The sequence below is a fragment of the Bubalus kerabau genome, chromosome 14 (assembly GCF_029407905.1).
Source record: "Bubalus kerabau isolate K-KA32 ecotype Philippines breed swamp buffalo chromosome 14, PCC_UOA_SB_1v2, whole genome shotgun sequence".
In the NCBI taxonomy this organism is placed as follows: domain Eukaryota; kingdom Metazoa; phylum Chordata; class Mammalia; order Artiodactyla; family Bovidae; genus Bubalus; species Bubalus kerabau.
Genome location: NC_073637.1, coordinates 26,852,435 through 26,871,541, shown reverse-complemented (window position 1 = coordinate 26,871,541; position 19,107 = coordinate 26,852,435). Strand labels below are relative to the sequence as shown.

At 41.9% G+C, this 19,107-nt stretch overlaps 1 protein-coding gene across 4 annotated transcripts in view; it reads left to right on the top strand.

Moving 5' to 3' along the window:
* Positions 1-19,107, top strand: part of NSMAF (neutral sphingomyelinase activation associated factor) — a 131,249-nt gene that overhangs the window by 75,398 nt on the left and 36,744 nt on the right. For all 4 annotated transcript variants that reach the window (XM_055546051.1, XM_055546053.1, XM_055546052.1 and 1 more), the window contains 4 exons: positions 5,209-5,298; positions 13,198-13,276; positions 13,377-13,444; positions 13,531-13,567. In XM_055546051.1, the coding sequence (XP_055402026.1) occupies positions 5,209-5,298; positions 13,198-13,276; positions 13,377-13,444; positions 13,531-13,567 (274 nt within the window). Of the gene's footprint in view, positions 1-5,208; positions 5,299-13,197; positions 13,277-13,376; positions 13,445-13,530; positions 13,568-19,107 lie in introns of those variants that run through there.

Here is a 19,107-nt window from a genome sequence, read left to right as displayed (position 1 = left end):
CCTGATGCGAAGAGTTGACTCATTGGAAAAGACTCTGATGCTGGGAGGGATTGGGGGCAGGAGGAGAAGGGGACGACAGAGGATGAGATCGCTGGATGGCATCACTGACTCGATGGACGTGAGTCTCAGTGAACTCCAGGAGTTGGTGATGGACAGGGAGACCTGGCATGCTGCGATTCATGGAGTCGCAAAGAGTCGGACATGACTGAGTGACTGAACTGAACTGAACTGATGGTAGTTCTAGTTTTAGTTTTTCAAGGAACTTCTGTACTGTTCTCTGTAGTAGTTGTACCAGTTTACGTTCCCACCAACAGTGTAGGAGGGTTTCCTTTTCTCCACACCCTCTGTCCTGCATTTGTTGTCTGTAGACTTTTTGATGATGACCATTCTTTTTTTTTTTTTTTCGTTGAATCCCAAAGCATGGATTTTCTTCTTTTTTTTTTGAAAATTTTATTTTATTTTTAAACTTTACATAATTGTATTAGTTTTGCCAAATATCAAAATGAATCCGCTACAGGTATACCTGTGTTCCCCATCCTGAACCCTCCTCCCTCCTCCCTCCCCATACCCTCCCTCTGGGTCGTCCCAGTGCACCACCCCAAGCATCCAGTATCGTGCATCGAACCTGGACTGGCGACTCGTTTCATACATGATATTATACATGTTTCAATGCCATTCTCCCAAATCTCCCCACCCTCTCCCTCTCCCAAAGAGTCCATAAGACTGATCGTCTCTTTTGCTGTCTCATACACAGGGTTATTCTGAGCCACGTGAGGTGATAACCTCATCGTGCTTTTGATTCTAGCTCTAGGCATGGGGCATTAGAAGCCAAGCCTTTTAATGAATAGGAGTCGATAAACATATCCTGGTTGCTAGAGCAATTAGATGACTTGGAAGGACTAAAGAGTAGCTAAAGGAGGAGGTAGAGAAGGAAGTGGCAATCCACTCCAGTATTCTTGGCTGGGAAATTCCACGGACAGAGGAGCTGGTGGGCTAGTCTGTGGGGTCACAAAAAGTCGGACACAACTGAGTGACTAAACAACACCAACAGAGAAGCAGGTGGTGAGAGATGCGTGAGTCTTTGGGGCTGTGAAGGAGGATAGGAATCATCTGCCCACCAGAGGGAACCTGAATATGATAGTTCTAGCTTTAATTTTTTGAGGAACCTCTGTACTGTTTTCCATAGCAGCTACATCATTTCACAATTCCACCAGCAATTTCTCCACATCCTCCCCAATGTTTGTTGTTTTGTGTAGTGTATGAGATTTTGATTTGCAGTGTCCTGATGATTAGTGATGTTCAATATCTTTTTTATACACTTTCTGGCTATTTGCATATCTTTGGACAAGTGTCTATTTAAGACCTTTGCCCATTTTTTAGTTTAATTTTTGTTGAGTTGTAGCAGTTCTTTCATGCACTGGAGAAGGAAATGGCAACCCACTCCAGAGTTCTTGCCTGGAGAATCCCAGGGACGGGGGAGCCTGGTGGGCTGCCGTCTGTGGGGTCACACAGAGTCAGACATGACTGAAGTGACTTAGCAGCAGCAGCAGCAGTTCTTTATATGTTCTCAATATTAACTCGCTATGAGATGCATGGTTTGCGAATATTCTCTCCAGTTTTGTAGGTTGCCTTCTCGCTTTGTTAATATTTGGCTGCACTGGGTCTTAGTTGCAGCACATGAAATCTAGTTCCCTGACTGGGGATCGAACCCAGGCCCCCTGCACTGGGGGCATGGAGTCTGAGCCACTGGACCACCAGGGAAATCCCTCTGTCTCACTTTGTTGGTTGTTTCCTTTGCTGCAGAGTAGTAGTCATACTTCCGTGTCATAGAAGTCGGATGTGGTTACACTTATCTATTTTTGCTTTTGTTGGGCTTGCTGTGTCATAGCCAAGAAATCATTGCCAAATCCAGTGTCATTAAGCTTTCCCCTTATGTTTTCTCCTGGAGTTTTATAGTTTCAGGTCTTAAAATTAGGCCTTTAATTCATTTTGAGTTAATTTTTATATATATTATGAAGGGTTCAGGATCGTTCTTTTTTATGTCAATACCCAGATTTCCATTTGTTGAAGAGACAGTTCTTTCCCTGTTGTGTGACTTTTGGGTCCCTTGTCAAAGATCTGATAGATATGAGAGTATTTCTAAGCTCTCTATTCTGTTCCTTTGGTCTACATGTCAGTACCACATTGTTTTAATACTGTAGCTTTGTAATATCTTTTGATAAGGAACTGTGAGACTTCCAGTTTTGTTTTTTATTCTCAATTATTTTAGCTTTCTGATTCTGTATGAATTTTAGGATTTTTTTCTATTTCTGCAATAATTGCCATTGAGAGTTTGCTAGGGATAACACTGAATATATAGATTGCTTTGGCTGGTATAGACATTTTAACAATATTATGCTTTGGCTAAGTATGACATTTTAACAATACTAAAGATACGATTATATCTTATTTATATGGAAGAGCTGGCTGTTTATGAAGGCTACTTGTGCTACACAGCCACAAAATTATGCCATTGTCTTACTGACAAATGCTTTAGTTTACCCTCTCTCTAAGAGAAGTGCGGAAATGAAGGAGGAAGGGTTGCCTAGCTCCAGCCCAAGCAAAGCATTTCAGCTTATTAATATATTGCTAATTGCTAAGTCACTTCAGTCGTGCCTGACTCTGTGTGACCTCATAGACGGCAGCCCACCAGGCTCCCCCGTCCCTGGGATTCTCCAGGCAAGAACACTGGAGTGGGTTGCCATTTCCTTCTCCAATGCATGAAAGTGGAAAGTGGAAGTCAAGTCGCTCAGTCGTGTCCGACCCTCAGCGACCCCATGGACTGCAGCCTACCAGGCTCCTCCATCCATGGGATTTTCCAGGCAAGAGTACTGGAGTGGGGTGCCATTGCCTTCTCTGTACAAGCTAAAAGTAAGGGGCAATGTACTTAGTAACTATCTCTCTGATTTATACCTTCCTGGAAATTATCTGATGCATCAAAGGATGTTCCTAGCAATCCCAACTTTTGTGATTGTATTGAAATTCACAGTAGGTACTAATAGTGAGCATTTTACACTGAGCTCTGGCAGTTTAGCCTATGATTAATTCATGTTCATGGATTTTACAGTGTAGAACAGGCCAATAAAAGTTGCCTGTCGTGATGGTAGAGCTGGTTCCTGCTGTCATTATTTTTAGTTTATGAGTTACTTTTCTGTTGGTTCAAAATTTTTAAGTGAGCTATATCTTGGTTTATGGATATAATTTCTTCTTTGTAAGGATGTTAATTATAGTCTTTGGAACTTTTTTTCTGTACACGTTTCTAGTCCTTCAGGTTGTATTCTTCTGCTTGCTTGGTCTATTTCTTTCACACTGGAAGCTGGTAATCCTGGGGTGTCTTATATTTAAGAGTGAAGCATGTAATTCTCATGGGCAGGCCTCTTCTGCTGGGCTTCAGTGTGGGATGATGTTCTTTCAAATGCTGGTAGCCATGAGTCTTTTCTTTAGTGCTAGTTTTTTCCAAAGATAATCCACCAGACTGCTACTTGGAGTGTGATATGTCTTCCTGATTTTTGTGTAACCACCTTCTTCTCACGCTCTGCACTGTGCTTGATGTCTAGTTTGGAGCCTCTTGTTTAATTTTGTTATTGAAAAACTGTGTATCGGGAGAACTCCTAGGGGAGGAATCTGGATGACTAGCCTCATTCGGACTCTGAGCGTCACCTTGGCTTCATCCCTGCCTTCTTGCTACCTTATTCCTGCAGTCGTGGAACTTCTGGTTTTCTCCTGACTGGTGCCTTCTCTGGAGGCATCCGCTCTTCTGGTTTCTGGTCACTGCTAATTCCTCCATCTACTGGCTGTCCACTTGCACTGTCTGTTGCTCACAAACTTACTGTTACTTCTCACTTGCTTGTATGCCCCTCTGGTTTTCTTTAGTCTATGGCTTTTTACTATTTAAAAAATACTTTTGTTTACATTGTATTGTTGTTCCCAGAGGGAGCAGAAATACAGCATACATATTTATTCTGCTGGATTTAATCTAGAGGTCTGTTGTGCGTATTTAATCTAGGTTCTATTCTGCCATATTTGATCTAGAGATCTGTTCTGCCGTATTTAATCTAGAGGTCTATTCTGCCGTATTTAATCTAGATGTCTTTCCCACTTACACAGGAACTTCAAGACCCAGCTCAAGTACCACGTTTTTCATGAGACCCTCTCCCTCCCTGTAACTCTGGTGCCGTCGGTATTTCCGGGTCCTGACCACAAAACAAAACACTTGCTTCCAGTTCTTTGCCATGTGTTTCTTTCTGTGGCCATACAACTAAATAATACATTTCTTTAAAGCTTTGTTTTTAAAAAAGCACTTCAAACTTTAAAAGCAACTATTTTTCAATCCCATTCAGTTTGAACTTGCTTATTTTATCTATGACATAGTCATTGTGTGCAAGCATTAGGTTGGTTGTTGAGTGAGTCAGTCGTGTCCGACTCTTTGCAACCCCATAGACTGCAGCACTCCAGGCTTCCCTCACCTTCACTATCTGCTGGAGTTTGCTCAAACTCATGTCCATTGAGTCAGTGATGCCATCCAACCATCCCATCCTCTGTCGTCCCCTTCTTCTCCTGCCCTCAGTCTTTCCCAGCATCAGGGTCTTTTCCAGTGAGTACAGAGGAATATCTAAAGATCTATCTCTCAGAGGCTTGTGGTCTTGTGAGAGTAGCAGGAGGCACTCACCCACCCATGAGCCGTGACACTGGAGTGGTGTGTGTGGTACAGGAGCCTAGGGTGCAGTCACAGGGAACAGAGGGCGAGAACTCTGTAGGTGGGAAGGCTCTGAGCTTTGTTCAGGCAAGAATAAGTTTTGTTTCTTGAAATTTTGAGTTTCTGTAAAGAAATAATAGATCCACTTGGTAAGCAAATTTGGAGAAGGAAATAGCAACCTACTCCAGTATTCTTGCTTGGGAAATTCCATGGAGAGAGGAGCCTAGTGGGCTACAGTCCATGGGATCGCAAAGAGTCAGAGGTGACTTATGACTGAGCAACAAAACAGTTTTATTTTTGGCATAACTAGACAGGTCTTTCTGGATGGAGAGGCATGCCTGGCATATAATACACGCTTAATAAGTATTTTTTGATGTAATAGATGGAAAAGCAATTTGGGAACACGTGTAAAATATTCTGCTTTCTTAATATGTTAAAAAAATTAACCTTTTTTTTTTTCTCCCCAAATGTAGATTTTCCTTGCTTCTGCTTAACTTGGAGGAGTACTACTTTGAACAGCACACGGCTCATCACATTCAGCACAAGGGCAGCCAGAAGGAAAGGTAAGGAGGAGTTTTAGATCTCTGTAGACTTACAGACTTTTCTGTTGTCTGTTTTAAAATTAAATGTATGATCACACAGTTTTCCCCTTCTTTTATATTGGGAAAGTAATTAGAAGAAAGGGATTTATAAATCCAACGTATAGGTTGTCATAACTTAAGATATTTTCTAAAGCTGAAAGTGAAAGTTGCTCAGTCATGTCTGACTCTTTGCGACTCCGTGGACTATAGAGTCCATGGAATTCTCCAGGCCAGAATATTGGAGTGGGTAGATTTATCCTTCTCCAGGGGATCTTCCGAACTCAGGAATCGAACTGGGGTCTCCTGCATTGCAGGCAAATTCTTTACCAACTGAGCTATCAGGGAAGCCCTTTCTAAAGCTAAGTACTAATTCCTCAGAGGTTGGGTCTGGTTCCTAAATCCACCCGATGGGGCCCTGATTCATTCCATCACTTTTTTCTTGCATCCCTTTTGTCCTTGTATGCTCAATTATTTGGGTTATGGTGTTTTAGAGTAATGATCATAAAACATCAGTGCATGTGGTGTAAAAATCAGGACTTTCAAATGAATAATTTGATTTGAACTAGAAGCAAAATACTCTATATTTTAATTATTATTGTTTATTACTGTAAAAGTAGATTGTTTCTTTGGCCACACCCTTTGAAAGGTATGTACAAAAGTATATAATGAATGTTTTTTTTGTTTGTTTGTTTAAAATGCCAACTTTGAATTAACTAAAATGTATCTGTTAATTCTCTTGGTTTGTCACTTAACAACTATGGGCTACAATTTAGAACATGCTTTGGTATTAAACACTTTACTTTTTACCATTTTAAAAATGAAATATCCTTTAATCCTGAAAGGATCGAAACCGTGTTCAGTTCAGTCCAGTTGCTCAGTCATGTCCGACTCTTTGTGACCCCATGGACTGCAGCACGTCAGGCTTCCCTGTCCAACACCAACTCCCGGAGCTTACTCAATGAGTCAATGATGCCATCCAACCATTTCATCCTCTGTTGTCCTCTTCTCCTCCTGCCTTCAGTCTTTCCTAGCATCAGGGTCTTTTCCAATGAGTCAGTTCTTCTCATCAGGTGGCCAAAGTATTGGAGTTTCAGCTTCAGCATCAATCCTTCCAATGAATATCGAGGACTGATTTCCTTTAGGATTGACTGGTTGGATCTCCTTGAAGTCCAAAGGATTCTCAAGAGTCTTCTCCAATACTACAGTTCAAAAGCATTAATTCTTCGTGTAGTTTTTGTTTAAATCAAAACTGTGTACTATTTATTTAAATATAAACCAAAGTGAAACTCACTTAGCTTTTTGTTTGATAGGTTTGGGCGTATCTGTTTCCTTGGCGTTCAATCATATTAGATAATTATTTTTCTAATTGAAAGTAGAACCTTGCTTTTTTACCTCTAGAATTTTGAACATATTTTTTTCTCTAATTTCATACCTTTTATTCTCCCAATGCTCCTCTGCTGTCTGTCATAATAATGTCCTGCTTAAAATTGAATACATTGGTACATTATTGAAGCACAAATATAAGCAAGCAAACTGAAACCTGTTTTTGTAATTTTCAAGTTATTAGGTTGAAATGGTACAGTTCCATGGAAGTGAATTTGGTAATATTTAGCAAGATTGCATGTACATTATCCTATTGATCTAGCAATGCTACTTGTAGGAAACTATCTCAGAGATACAGAGATGCACTAGAAAGTGTATAAATGGACATATGTCCAGGATTATTTATTGCAGTACTAGTAATAACAAGATGCTGGAAACAGTTTAGTGGGCGACTGAATAACTTATGGAATGACCACATAGTGGAGTATTATGAAACTGTAACAAAGGAATGATGAAGTTCTGTGTGTTACTGTAGATTTTTCTCCAACACATATTAAGTGAAAAATGCAAGGGAAGAATATTTTGTGTTGGATGCCATCTTTCATATAAGAATGGGGCAGTTATATTGATTATATTTGTAAAAGTTAAATATATATATATTTTAAAGCATAAGCAAAAAGCTAATGGAAATGGTTATCTACATAGAAAAAGGAGGGGTCAGGAGATAATACAGAGATGACAACTAGATGCCTCTGAATGTAACTTTTTTTATAGCTCTGTTTTTGGAACCATAGGAATATTTATATGCAATATAAAATTTATTTATTTATTAAATTTCAGGAGAAGCAGAAAACTCTAAAAATTAAAAAGAAAATGAAACAAATGAACCTAGCTATATAGAAAGCTGGAGGATTAATCATGGAAAAGAATTGTTTTAATCCACTTCACAACACAATAATTTGTATCTCTGGTAAAATATATTTTCAGTTAAGGAAGAATTGCAAAAAGTGTTGTAAACTGTTTTAGTAGTAATATTAAGTATTTTTGTATTATTTTGGAACTGTTTTATACACACAGTTTTATACAGTTAGATAAAGCAAAATGCCAAGATCGAGATTTTCAGTATAAAGGAGATACAGATCTAATATTAAAGGAGTTAAGTAAAAACCTTGGGGTCTTTGATTTGAATTGGTAATACTTATATGGAGTCATATGCTTTTCTTTTAAAAGAAAGTAGTTTCTAGCTCTGCCTTCTGAAAAGACCTAGAAACAGCTCAGTAGCAATGAGCTACCCTGTGAATGCCTCTCTTTAGTAGAAGGAATGAGGGCTCTTTGGAGAAGTGCCTGAGTCTAAGTTAGGGGCAGGAAATATGAGGGAGGCGAGCCTGGAACATCTTGTTATCCTGGCAGGTAAGGAAAAATGTCAAAAATGATTGCATACTGAATTAAAAGGGCACAAGGCCACCCTGAAAAGTTGGGCAAAAAAAAAAAAATTCAGCAGATTGAGCATCAAAAAAGAAAGACTATAGGGGATTGAAATGTATCATAAGGGCTCAACTCCATGAGTTCATAATGATATATATATGTAATATAAATAACTTCATACATAGATATGTGTGTATGTATCATTTAACTTCAAAGGATTGTAGGACACCGATTCATTTTTCTAAAACTTGATGAAAAAGATCAAGCATTTTTCCTGCTTTCCTGGTACAAATTGTACTTCAGGGTGGCCAAATCATAGATAATTAAAGCTGTTCTTTGATAAATTCTAGATAACAAACACTGAAGGATTGTTAAAAATTTCAATCCCTAGTGAATCAGGGATTGACAGACTATGGTCATATCTGGCTGCCACCTGGGTTTTTAAATAAAGTTTTATTGGAATACAGTCACACCCACTTGTTTACATCTTGTATCTGGTTGGTTTTCTGCAATAACAGGGAAGCAGAGCTGAATAGAGACAGATAGCAAATGGCCCACAAAGTCAAAAATATTTGCTCTCTGGCTCTTTACTGAAAAAGTTTGCTAACCCCTGATTGCCGGGAGAAATATCAATAACCTCAGATATGCAGATGACACCACCCTTATGGCAGAAAGTGAAGAGGAACTAAAAAGCCTCTTGATGAAAGTGAAAGTGGAGAGTGAAAAAGTTGGCTTAAAGCTCAACATTCAGAAAACGAAGATCATGGCATCCAGTCCCATCATTTCATAGGAAATAGATGGGGAAACAGTGTCAGACTTTATTTTTTTTTGGCTCCAAAATCACTGCAGATGGTGACTGCAGCCATGAAATTAAAAGACGCTTACTCCTTGGAAGGAAAGTTATGACCAACCTAGATAGCATATTGAAAAGCAGAGACATTACTTTGCCAACAAAGGTCCGTCTAGTCAAGGCTGTGGTTTTTCCTGTGGTCATGTATGGATGTGAGAGTTGGACTGTGAAGAAGACTGAGCACCGAAGAATTGATGCTTTTGAGCTGTGGTGTTGGAGAAGACTCCTGAGAGTCCCTTGGACTGCAAGGAGATCCAACCAGTCCATTCTAAAGGAGATCAGTCCTAGGTGTTCTTTGGAAGGACTGATGCTAAAGCTGAAACTCTAGTACTTTGGCCACCTCATGCAAAGAGTTGACTCATTGGAAAAGACTCTGATGCTGGGAGGGATTGGGGGCAAGAGGAGAAGGGGATGAAAGAGGATGAGATGGCTGGATGGCATCACTGACTAGATGGACGTGAGTCTGAGTGAACTCCTGGAGCTGGTGCTGGACAGGGAGGCCTGGCGTGCTGCGATTCGTGGGGTCGCAAAGAGTCGGACACGACTGAGCGACTGATCTGATCTGATCTAGACATACTCTTCAGTGGCTGCTAAACCAACAGGTGAAAAGCTGCTGAGAAATATTTTAATGCACGTGTCAAGGTGGGTGTTATCTGAACCCACTGGGGCCTCCTGATATGGGGGCAGTACGTGTGCACTGCCTCTGACATAAAGGAAGTGTGATAGATGAAAACCACAGAGATGTGTTTAGCAAAGTCCATAAAGCGGGGAAATGAACACTGTCTTAGATTAAGAGATATTAGGAGACATATCGGCTAAAGGAAATGTGGGCTTTGAACAAACCAACTATAAAAAACAGTTATGAAATAGATTTGAACCCTGACTTTATCCTGGATGACATTAAGGAATTATTATTTTTTGTAGATGTGTAATGATGGCCATTTATTGAAGGACTTGAGAGATTCATGTTAAAGTATGTTTAGATGAAGTATTGGAGAAGGAAATGGCAACCCACTCCAGTGTTCTTGCCTGGAGAATCCCATGGACAGAGGAACCTGGTGGGCTACAGTCCATGGGGTCACAAAGAGGTGGACGTGACTGAGCACAACACAGCAGATGAAGTATAGGAGGTCTGGGAATTTATGTAAAATCCAGTAGGGTTCTGAGGTGTTAGACACAAAACAGGAATGACTGCATGTTAACAGCTGCAGAACTAGTGGACTGGTACTTGGGAGTTTTCTGTTCTATTTGTATTTCTTTAGCTTTTGCCTTAAAAGTACTTAAGTTATTATTAGGTAATTTAGGGTGTTAGAGAAGTAAATGCAATTAACAGCATGGAAAAAATGATACAAAAATCAACATTTAAAAGGTCCTTTGTGGAAGAAGAATTGTAGACTATATCATGGCCTTTACCATGACCCTTCTCATCCGTTTGGTACATATACATGTGTACCCAGAGGCAGGCCTTTCTTAGATCGCGATGGGGCTTTATCCTGTGGGCTAGGAAGCCATTGGCATTTTTGTAAGCCAGGAAGGATGTGAGATTTTTTGGCAGAATAATTGACTCAGGGAGGGGACACAGGGACAGGGAGAGCAGGTGGGTCTTCCTAGAGTCCAAGTAAAATAATTGCTTCAATTTAGAGACCCCTGGGATGGGCAGAGTGAGAAGGGTTCACTAGGACACCAAGGAATGGCTGGAGGAAAAGCCCAAATGTCATACAAGTAATTAAAAAAAAAAAAAAATCCGTGGAGCTTTCCTTGTAGACAAAATATAGTCTTGGAAACTAAGATGATTTTTATAAAAGGTTTCTTTTTTCCCAGTATTTCTTAACCTGTGTTCTGATTACATAATAAATTATTGCCTTGGTCTGATCATTGATAAAAGTCATTCAGTCAACAAAAGACAATAAAGTGTAGCTTTTAATTGGCTTCAGGCTAATGAGGCATACTAGCCTCTAGCATGCTCAGGCAGGCGTCGCCCTAGACTCACTAGAGCCTTATCCGTGTCCCAGGAAAGGAGAAAAATGGTCAACAGCTGATCTATTTGGTATTATAGTAGTAGGCAGATCGTCTTTAAAATTGCTTATTCTCATAGAAGCAATTTTACCCTGAATTCCTGCCGGGGACCAGCCCCGGCTGATCCAGGGTATTTGAAGGAGAGACGGCTAGGCGAGGGTCAGGGAATAACTGCTTAATTACACTTTAATTAAGGATACAAAGAGTAATAGAATAAGGATAGCTCAGTGAGGAAATTCAGTGGAGAAAAGCGGCTGAAATAAGGATAGCTCAGTAGGAAAATTCAGTGGAGAAAAGAAGCTGAGTGGCTTGGTTTACGCGGAAAATCAATATAACCCGTGACACCAGGTTAGCTCTGACCACGGAGGCCGCAGGCGCCCTCTCGAATAGCGGAAGGTGCCCCACCTTAGACACCTTCTCGAGTGGGTCTTAGAAGCCCAGGCAAATAAATGGTCGCAGAGGACATCCGCGCTCCAGATGGACACTCAGCTGGAATTTGGGAGAGAGAGTGACATGGGGAGACCAAGTTTCAGTGAACAAGGCCCGCAGTTTATTTTCCAAAGTAGTTTTTATACCTTAAGTTATGCATAGAGGATAATGGGGGAAGGGGTGGAGTCATGCAAGGACAGCAGTTCCTGGTTCTAATCTAAGCCAGGCTTTCAAACTTATCATATGCAAAAGTTCAGGTGATTGACATCATCTTCTGGCCCGGAGGCCTGTTAACATTTTAAGAAACTTATTTTTCTCTAAAGGTGATTATTCCAAAGTCAGGCGCCAGCCTTCCAAAAAGCATTGGACAAAGCTGCATTTTACATTTCTATATACCCATTATATCAATCAATACACTGCCAAGGACACAGTAGGTAAGGAGTATGGAGACTTAGCAGCAAACATTGGCCCAACAAGTGAAAAACCCTTCACCAATACAATTTCTAATCAATCTCTTAACTACTCAAAGGAATCTGTGTTTAGGCAGTTTAGAACATCTCCTGCCTCTCACAGTTGGGAGGCTCTGAACAATCACATGTGGCCGGAAAAACCTATTCAGGCAGGCTAGAGGATTTCCAAAGGAGTTTGTAGGTTAAACACTGTCACACCCAGGAATTATTAACTGGAGCTGTAAGCTAACTCTTTTTCCAGAGAGAGGTAGTGGGAGACAGCCCCCCGTAAAGTCAGAGGTGTAGGTGAAAGCACAAAGCAGAAAGTAGGCAGACTCTGGTTTTGGGGGTAGATGCTCGAGAATTTCCAGGGGGACTCCTGAGGCTCGATCCCGCCTTTGCGTATGCCGAGCCTCCTTCCTCATGACCTTTGTCATGGGCGGAATTCCTCACGCTGGCTCCCGGCAGTGATAGAATTCCAGTTGAGCTATTTCAGATCCTGAAAGATGATGCTGTGGAAAGTGCTGCACTCAATATGCAATATGCACTCAATATGCAATATGCCGGCTCCCGGCAAATTCCTATGTACCCCAGAATCACCACTAAAAGCATTTTATGTGCTAAATTCAAACTGTTATTTTCCCATGATTATAAATAAGGAAAAAAAATCCCTTACCCAATCAATGTCAGGTTTAAAAAGGATTAGGGTTACAGTATGGTCTTCTGAATAAGTGTTTAAGATGTAGGAAATTCAAAGTCAAAGGAATTAACCACAGACAGGATGGAATCAGCATTTCTTAAGGATCAGAAAACTGCTTCACATTCATGCAGTTGTGAGGACCAAGTGAAGTGATAATGAATAAAATTCCCAGACAGTCCTCAACCAGTGAGACTGTATTACAACACGTGGCGTTTCTTTAACCTCCAGGGAGGAGGTGATGGTTGTTGCTTAGTTGCTAAGTCATGTCCAACTCTTGGCACCTCATGGACTGTATGTAGCACAGTGAACTCTTCTGTCCTCCACTATCCCCCAGAGTCTGCTCACATTCCTGTCCATTGAGTCGGTGATGCCATCTAACCATCCTCTGCTGCCCTCTTCTCCTTTTGCATTCAATCTTCCCAGCATCAGTCTTTTCCAGTGAGTAGGTTCTTCGTATCAGGTGGCCAAAGTATTGGAGCTTCAGCATCAGTCCTTGCGGTGAATATTCAGGTTGATTTCTTTAGGAGATGAGGATAATTATTTTGCTATGTTGTCCAACCTTTCATACCTTTGTCTTTGATCTTTTATTAGTTGATGCTTTAGTCATCTACATGCTAGTTAAAATGTGTTATGATTCTTCTGTGACTTGTTATGTTCATTAATAATATCCCTTTGTACTTTGTCTCTAGGAAAATCAGAGGCTCCTTAAAAATATGTTCAAAGTCAGTTATTTTTGAACCGGATGCAATATCCCAACCCATCATTAAGGTAAACACACCTTCAATGTGAAGAGAAATAGCCCTATATTTGTGTGCATTTTACCTTGTCTTATTTTTATAACATCTCTCTCTCTCTCAATTTTATACAGATTCCTTTGAGGGATTGTATAAAAATAGGAAGACATGGAGAAAATGAAGCCAGTAGACACTTTGCAAAGTATGTCACTGTCGCAATTGTTTGACTTTACTTCTACCAAAAAACTCTCTCTGTATATATTTAATGACTTTTATCTGCATTTTTAGGACAGTATCTGGGGCGATTTCACTCATTTTCAGCCAGGTAAGGAGCACTTGGTAAATATTTTTTCTAACCTGAATGAACATTTAAATGAATAAATACATACATTATATATGTGTGTGTGTGTGTGTGTGTGTGTGTTTGTATGGGCTTCCATATATACACTTTTTTTTAGCATAATGAAATTATTTGTACAAATCTCAAATGAAGACCGCTGGAAAAGATGTTTAAATTCTTTTACAATTTAGTCACTGGGAAATACGTTTTAGCAGGTGTGATCCCTGTTGAGATCCTTAACATTCCTCGGGTAGGTAGGTGAGTGTGTGTGTGTGTTACCTGCCGGCTGTGGGTTCGCCCTTAGGAGTCCTGACGGTGTGTGAGGTTGAGGTGAAGGACTACAGGTTCTCCTGTAGCCTCGTCACCATTTAGGAGGTGGGAGGCCGGCGCCCACCGCTTCAGTGAGCTCAAGGTGACTCGTGATGGCAACCCAGGCAGGACTCGGGTTGTGTAGCCTTGTCTAGTTATAAAGCTTGGAGTCGTGACTTTTTATTCATTTCGCGTTTACTCAGTATAGGTTTTTGCATCCAGCACTGTGTTGACACTGGCAGTACAGAGATAAATTATGTTTTTTCTCCTGACATACACGACTGACCCTTGAGTAAAGCAAAAAGTTCAGGGCACTGACAACCTCCAACACAGTTAAAAATTCGTGTATAACTTTTGACTCCCCCAAAGCTTAACTACTACGAATAGCCTGCTGGTGCCTTGCTGATGACACATGCTTAGTTTCATCCCACTCTGCTACCCCATGGACTCTAGCCCACCAGGTTCCTCTGTCCATGGGATTTTTCAGACAAGAATACTGGAGTGGGTTGCCATTTCATCCTGTAGGGATGCCATTTCATCCTGTAGGGATGCCATTTCATCCTGTAAATGGTTATTAACACATTTTATATGTTGTATGTATTATATTATGTAGTCATACAGTACAGTGAGTTAGAGAAAAAAGGTTATAAGAAAATCATAAGGAAAAGAAGACACGTTTGCAGTATGTACTGGGTTTATCAATACTATAAGTTTGTCATCTGTTTACAAGTTTAGTAACTGCACAGCAGGGTGACTGTTCGCTAGTTATTAAGTAGAAATGGATGGTCACAGAGGTCTTCATCCTTGTCGTCTGTCTTCGTACCGAGGAGGAAGAGGGGGTTTGGTTTTGCTGTCTCGGCGGGCAGAGGAGGAAGGGGTGGAGGAGGTGGGTGGGTGGGGGTGCAGGAAAGGCAGACACATTCAGTTTAAATTTATAGAAATAATCATAATTTCTGTCTTTTTCTGCCTTTTCCTCTAAAAATGTTTCTCTACGTACCCATCCTTCTTCCACAGTTTGCTTTAGTTTCAGCACTTGGGTCGTAGAAGGGTCCATGTTGTAAAAAGAAGTCAAAAGGCAGGAAAAAATAAAAACTCAGGCGCTTCTGCTAGCTTGTCTAATGTCAGTTTATGACCCGGCGCTTATGGCGTCTCCTTCCTCAGGTCTGGCTCTGGTTTGGGAGTGCTCATCTGCATCAGGTTGTCTTCTGTTCTCTCCTCTGGTGTGGTGTCCATTAGTCCTTGAATCTCTCTGAGATCCAGGTCTCGAAACGTTTCAGCCCCCTTCTTTTCTGGCCACATCCATACTCTGGCTCTGTCATAAACGCTGTGTGGTCGTGCGCAGCATCTGAACACAGTTTTCTCTAGCAGGAACGTGTGGTTTTCAGCTTAATGGCTTTCATGGCTTTTTCTTGAACAACCTGGGCATCTTCAGTGGTGCGGTCCTCACAGACTCTGAAGATATTCCAGCTGTCAGCATTGACAGCCCTTTCCTAGAGCACCATGCGCACAAACCTTAAAGGTTCTTATGACCCCTTGATCTGGAGTCTCAATTAGAGACACTGTGTTTTGGGGCAAGTAGGCCATTTTGACAGCTTTGGTGTTGAAATCATTTGAGGTGGCCAGGGGTATTGTCCAATTTAAAAAAATGTTAAAGGGTAGTCCCTTACTGGCAAAATACTTCCTGACTGCATCGATGGGACAAAGCATCGATGGAACCAATCCAGGAAAAGGGTTCTTGCTGTCCAGCCCTCTTGCTGTGCAACCTAAAGATGGCAGCTGTGGTCATCTCTTGTCTTCAAGGCTGCTGCTGCTGCTGCCAAGTCGCCTTAGTCGTGTCCGACTCTGTGCGACCCCATAGACGGCAGCCCACTAGGTTCCTCTGTCCCTGGGATTCTCCAGGCAAGAATACTGGAGCGGGTTGCCATTGCCTTCTCTGCTCTTCAAGGCTAGAGGTCAGCAACTTGATAGATCAGGACAGTCCTGGTCATCAACTCCACTGCACTTGTGCAAAACAGCAGACTTAGCTTGTCTCAGCCTGCCGTATTAACTCCTGGTCCTCGCTTCTCTTCCTAATGAATGTCCTTTGTGGATTTCCTGCTCACCCACCCCCAGAAGAGGGCACTTTCATCTGCAGTAAAAACCTGTCCAGGCAGATACTCTTTTCTCCTCAGAGATATTTTTCATGCCGTCTGGGAGCTCATCTGCTGCCTCTTGGTTGGCAGAAGCTGCTTTTCCTGTTATATTGACATTTCTAAAGCCAAACCTTTTTCTAAAATTATCAAACCATCCTTTGCTAGCATTAAGTTCTCCAGCTTTAGCTCCTTCACCTTCCTTTGGCTTTACGTTGTCATGTGATGACTTCATATTCATCGATAGGTGTGGCTTTCTTACAGTAATCCTGCACCCACATAAAAGCTGCATTTTAAACATGAGATAAAGAAGTATTTCACAGAAAGTGCCAGGTTCTGCCTGCGGGCTAGCTGCGTGACCACTTCATGAATTTCCTTTTCCTTTCCACAATGGTCCTTAATGCAGGATCCATCTATCTTGACACGGTGGCAGCCCCAGCTGCGGCCCTCAGCTCAGTCAGCGGTACACACATCAAGTAGTCCAGCTGTTGCTTGTAGTGTCGTGACTTTTCTCGGCTTCTCTGGAGGACTGCCAGCATCACTAGCGGCACTTCACGTGGGTCCCGTGGTGTTATTCAGGGTTTACGATCTGACACTGAACACGATGAAAGATGCACAAGAACCAGGAGAAACCACTTTTTACTGCAGTGGAGTTTACTGTAGAGATGGCTGTTCACAGGGAGATGAATGGTGTCCTGTGGCCTTTTGAGGTTACTCTCAACACTTGACCTCCGCACAGGGGCTGGCTAGGAAGCTATGACCGTGGTGCAGTGTGAGCTGCAGGGAGGGAGTGCTGTGGCTTCACGCTGTATCTCTATATAGTTATTTACATTTTCTCTCTACTTCAGTTGGTGCCACGTCTGGTCAGGAAGTTTGCGCATTAAGTTGTGATAAGTTTATCATGTATGTTTTATGGTTGTAAATGATATGATAGACTAGTATCTACATACATTTTATGTACTCATGACAATACTTATGTCTTAATTTTTCTGATATTTCTAGGCTATGCAGTTCATCTTCTTTCCAGTTGTCCGAAATCTCCACAAAATTTTCCAATGTATTTATTGAAAACAGTCCACATGTAGGTGGACCCACGTGGTTCATGCCCATGTTGTTCAGGGGTCAGCTGTACTTAATTCACCTGTAGGTCTTTAAAAAATTGTAAGAGTAGAGCTCATTTTTGTTGTTTAGTCGCTAAGTCGTGTCCAACTCTTTGTGACCCCACAGACGGTAGGCCGCCAGGCTCCTCTGCCCGTGGGATTCTCTTGGCAAGAATACTGGAGTGGGTTGCCATTTCCTTCTCTGAGGATCTTCCCAACCCAGGGATCCTCTGCATTGTCAGGTGGATTCTTTACCACTGAGCCATCTGGGAAGCCCGTTAGCCCTGTCTTTTTGCTGTGAATCTCACCTTCACCTTGAAAATGAAAGGGAGAGAGGAGAGCAGGGTTGCCCCCCCTCTGCAGAGCCCCAGATCCTTGAAGTGTTCAAAGAAAAGTAACTTTCTGTGAAATGTAGGAAGAGCCGTGGGAAACAGATATAGAGGTTTCTTTGCTTCAGGACCTGACTCAAAGCCTTGCGAGTCTCACGGGGTGAATAGTCTGGAGCAGAGAGCCTCCCAGTGGTGTTCAGATCATGCAGCCCTCTTGTTCATGGCCCTTTTTAGTGTATATTGAAAATTATTTTATGAAAGCTGGGAGATATCAGGGTACGTGATATTCCAGGTCTGCCTTCCATGGTTCTATTAATTTTAGAATGTCTGTTAGTTTTGACTGGCATAAATGAAAGCAGTTACCGCCATCTCTTACTTTGGGGAAGGAACACCATTATTGATAATTCTGGCCCACAGCTGTATGCTCATTATTACTACAGTATCATTCTGCACTGTGGCTTTATTCTGGAAAGTCCGTATCTTGAAAGGAGTAGGTAGGTTTTAAATTGGAAGTGTGGTTTCTGTTATAAAAATATCCATTTTAATATAATTTTAATAAACCTAGAACCAAAATCTTTCTATTGCCTTTCAATAGTTTGTGTAAGATGTCTCATATCAAGCTCAAAATCAGCTATATTATATCAAGGGGCAACTAGACATAAGCTAGTCTTTCAAATATTAAGTTTCCTGGGTTAACTGCACAACCAAGAAAACAAAATGTGCATGTGTATGCGTGTGTTTGATTACTTACTAGGTCACAGTGCTTTAGAAATATGTTATGGTTCTTTGGGCTTTAGAGAGCTTTGCTTCTATATACTCTCTTGCTGGTAAAATAAAGAGGAAGGGGTGTGTGTGTGTCAACAATAGTACTCATGCATCCTGGGCTTCCCCAGTGACTCAGATGGTAAAGAATCTGCCTGCAATGCAGAAGACCTGGGTTCAGTCCCAGGGTCGGGAAGATCCCCCAGAGAAGGGCATCCAACCCACTCCAGTATTCTTGCCTGGAGAATTCCATGGACAGAGGAGTCTGGCAGGTTACAGTCCATGGGGTCATAAAGAGTCAGACAGGACTGAGCGACTAACACTTCTCACTTTCTTCATGCATCCTGTAAGTATCACAGTCAAGGTTTTAGAGATAGAAGTGAAGTTGCTCAGTCATGTGTGACTATGTGCCATCCCATGGACTTCGGCCTGCCAGGCTCCTCGGTCCATGGAATTTTCCAGGCAAGAGTATTGGAGTGGGTTGCCATTTCCTTCTCCAGGGGATCTTCCCTACCTGGGGCTTGAACCCAGTTCTCCCGCATCGCAGGCAGACGCCTTACCCTCTGAGCCACCAGGGAAGCCCAAGAGAGAGGAGGGAGATAGAGGGAAGAATAAAATATCTGAAGTCCCTCTCTCCAGGAACTTTACCTCTTAGTGGGACAGCAGACAGTGAGCAGATGTCTTCTCTGACATCAGGCAGAGACAGACGCCATGAGGAAGGTGAACCAGGCCAGAGGCCAGAACGTGAGAAGGCATGCACGAGCTACGATAGTGCAGCAGCAGCAGATGCCTCGCTGAGAAGGGCCCCGGTCTGATTTGTCTCTGTCTGGGTCTCACCAGTGCCTGGGGTAGCAGGGACACCAGGCAAGCATCTGGGAGCGCTGACTCAGGCGTGT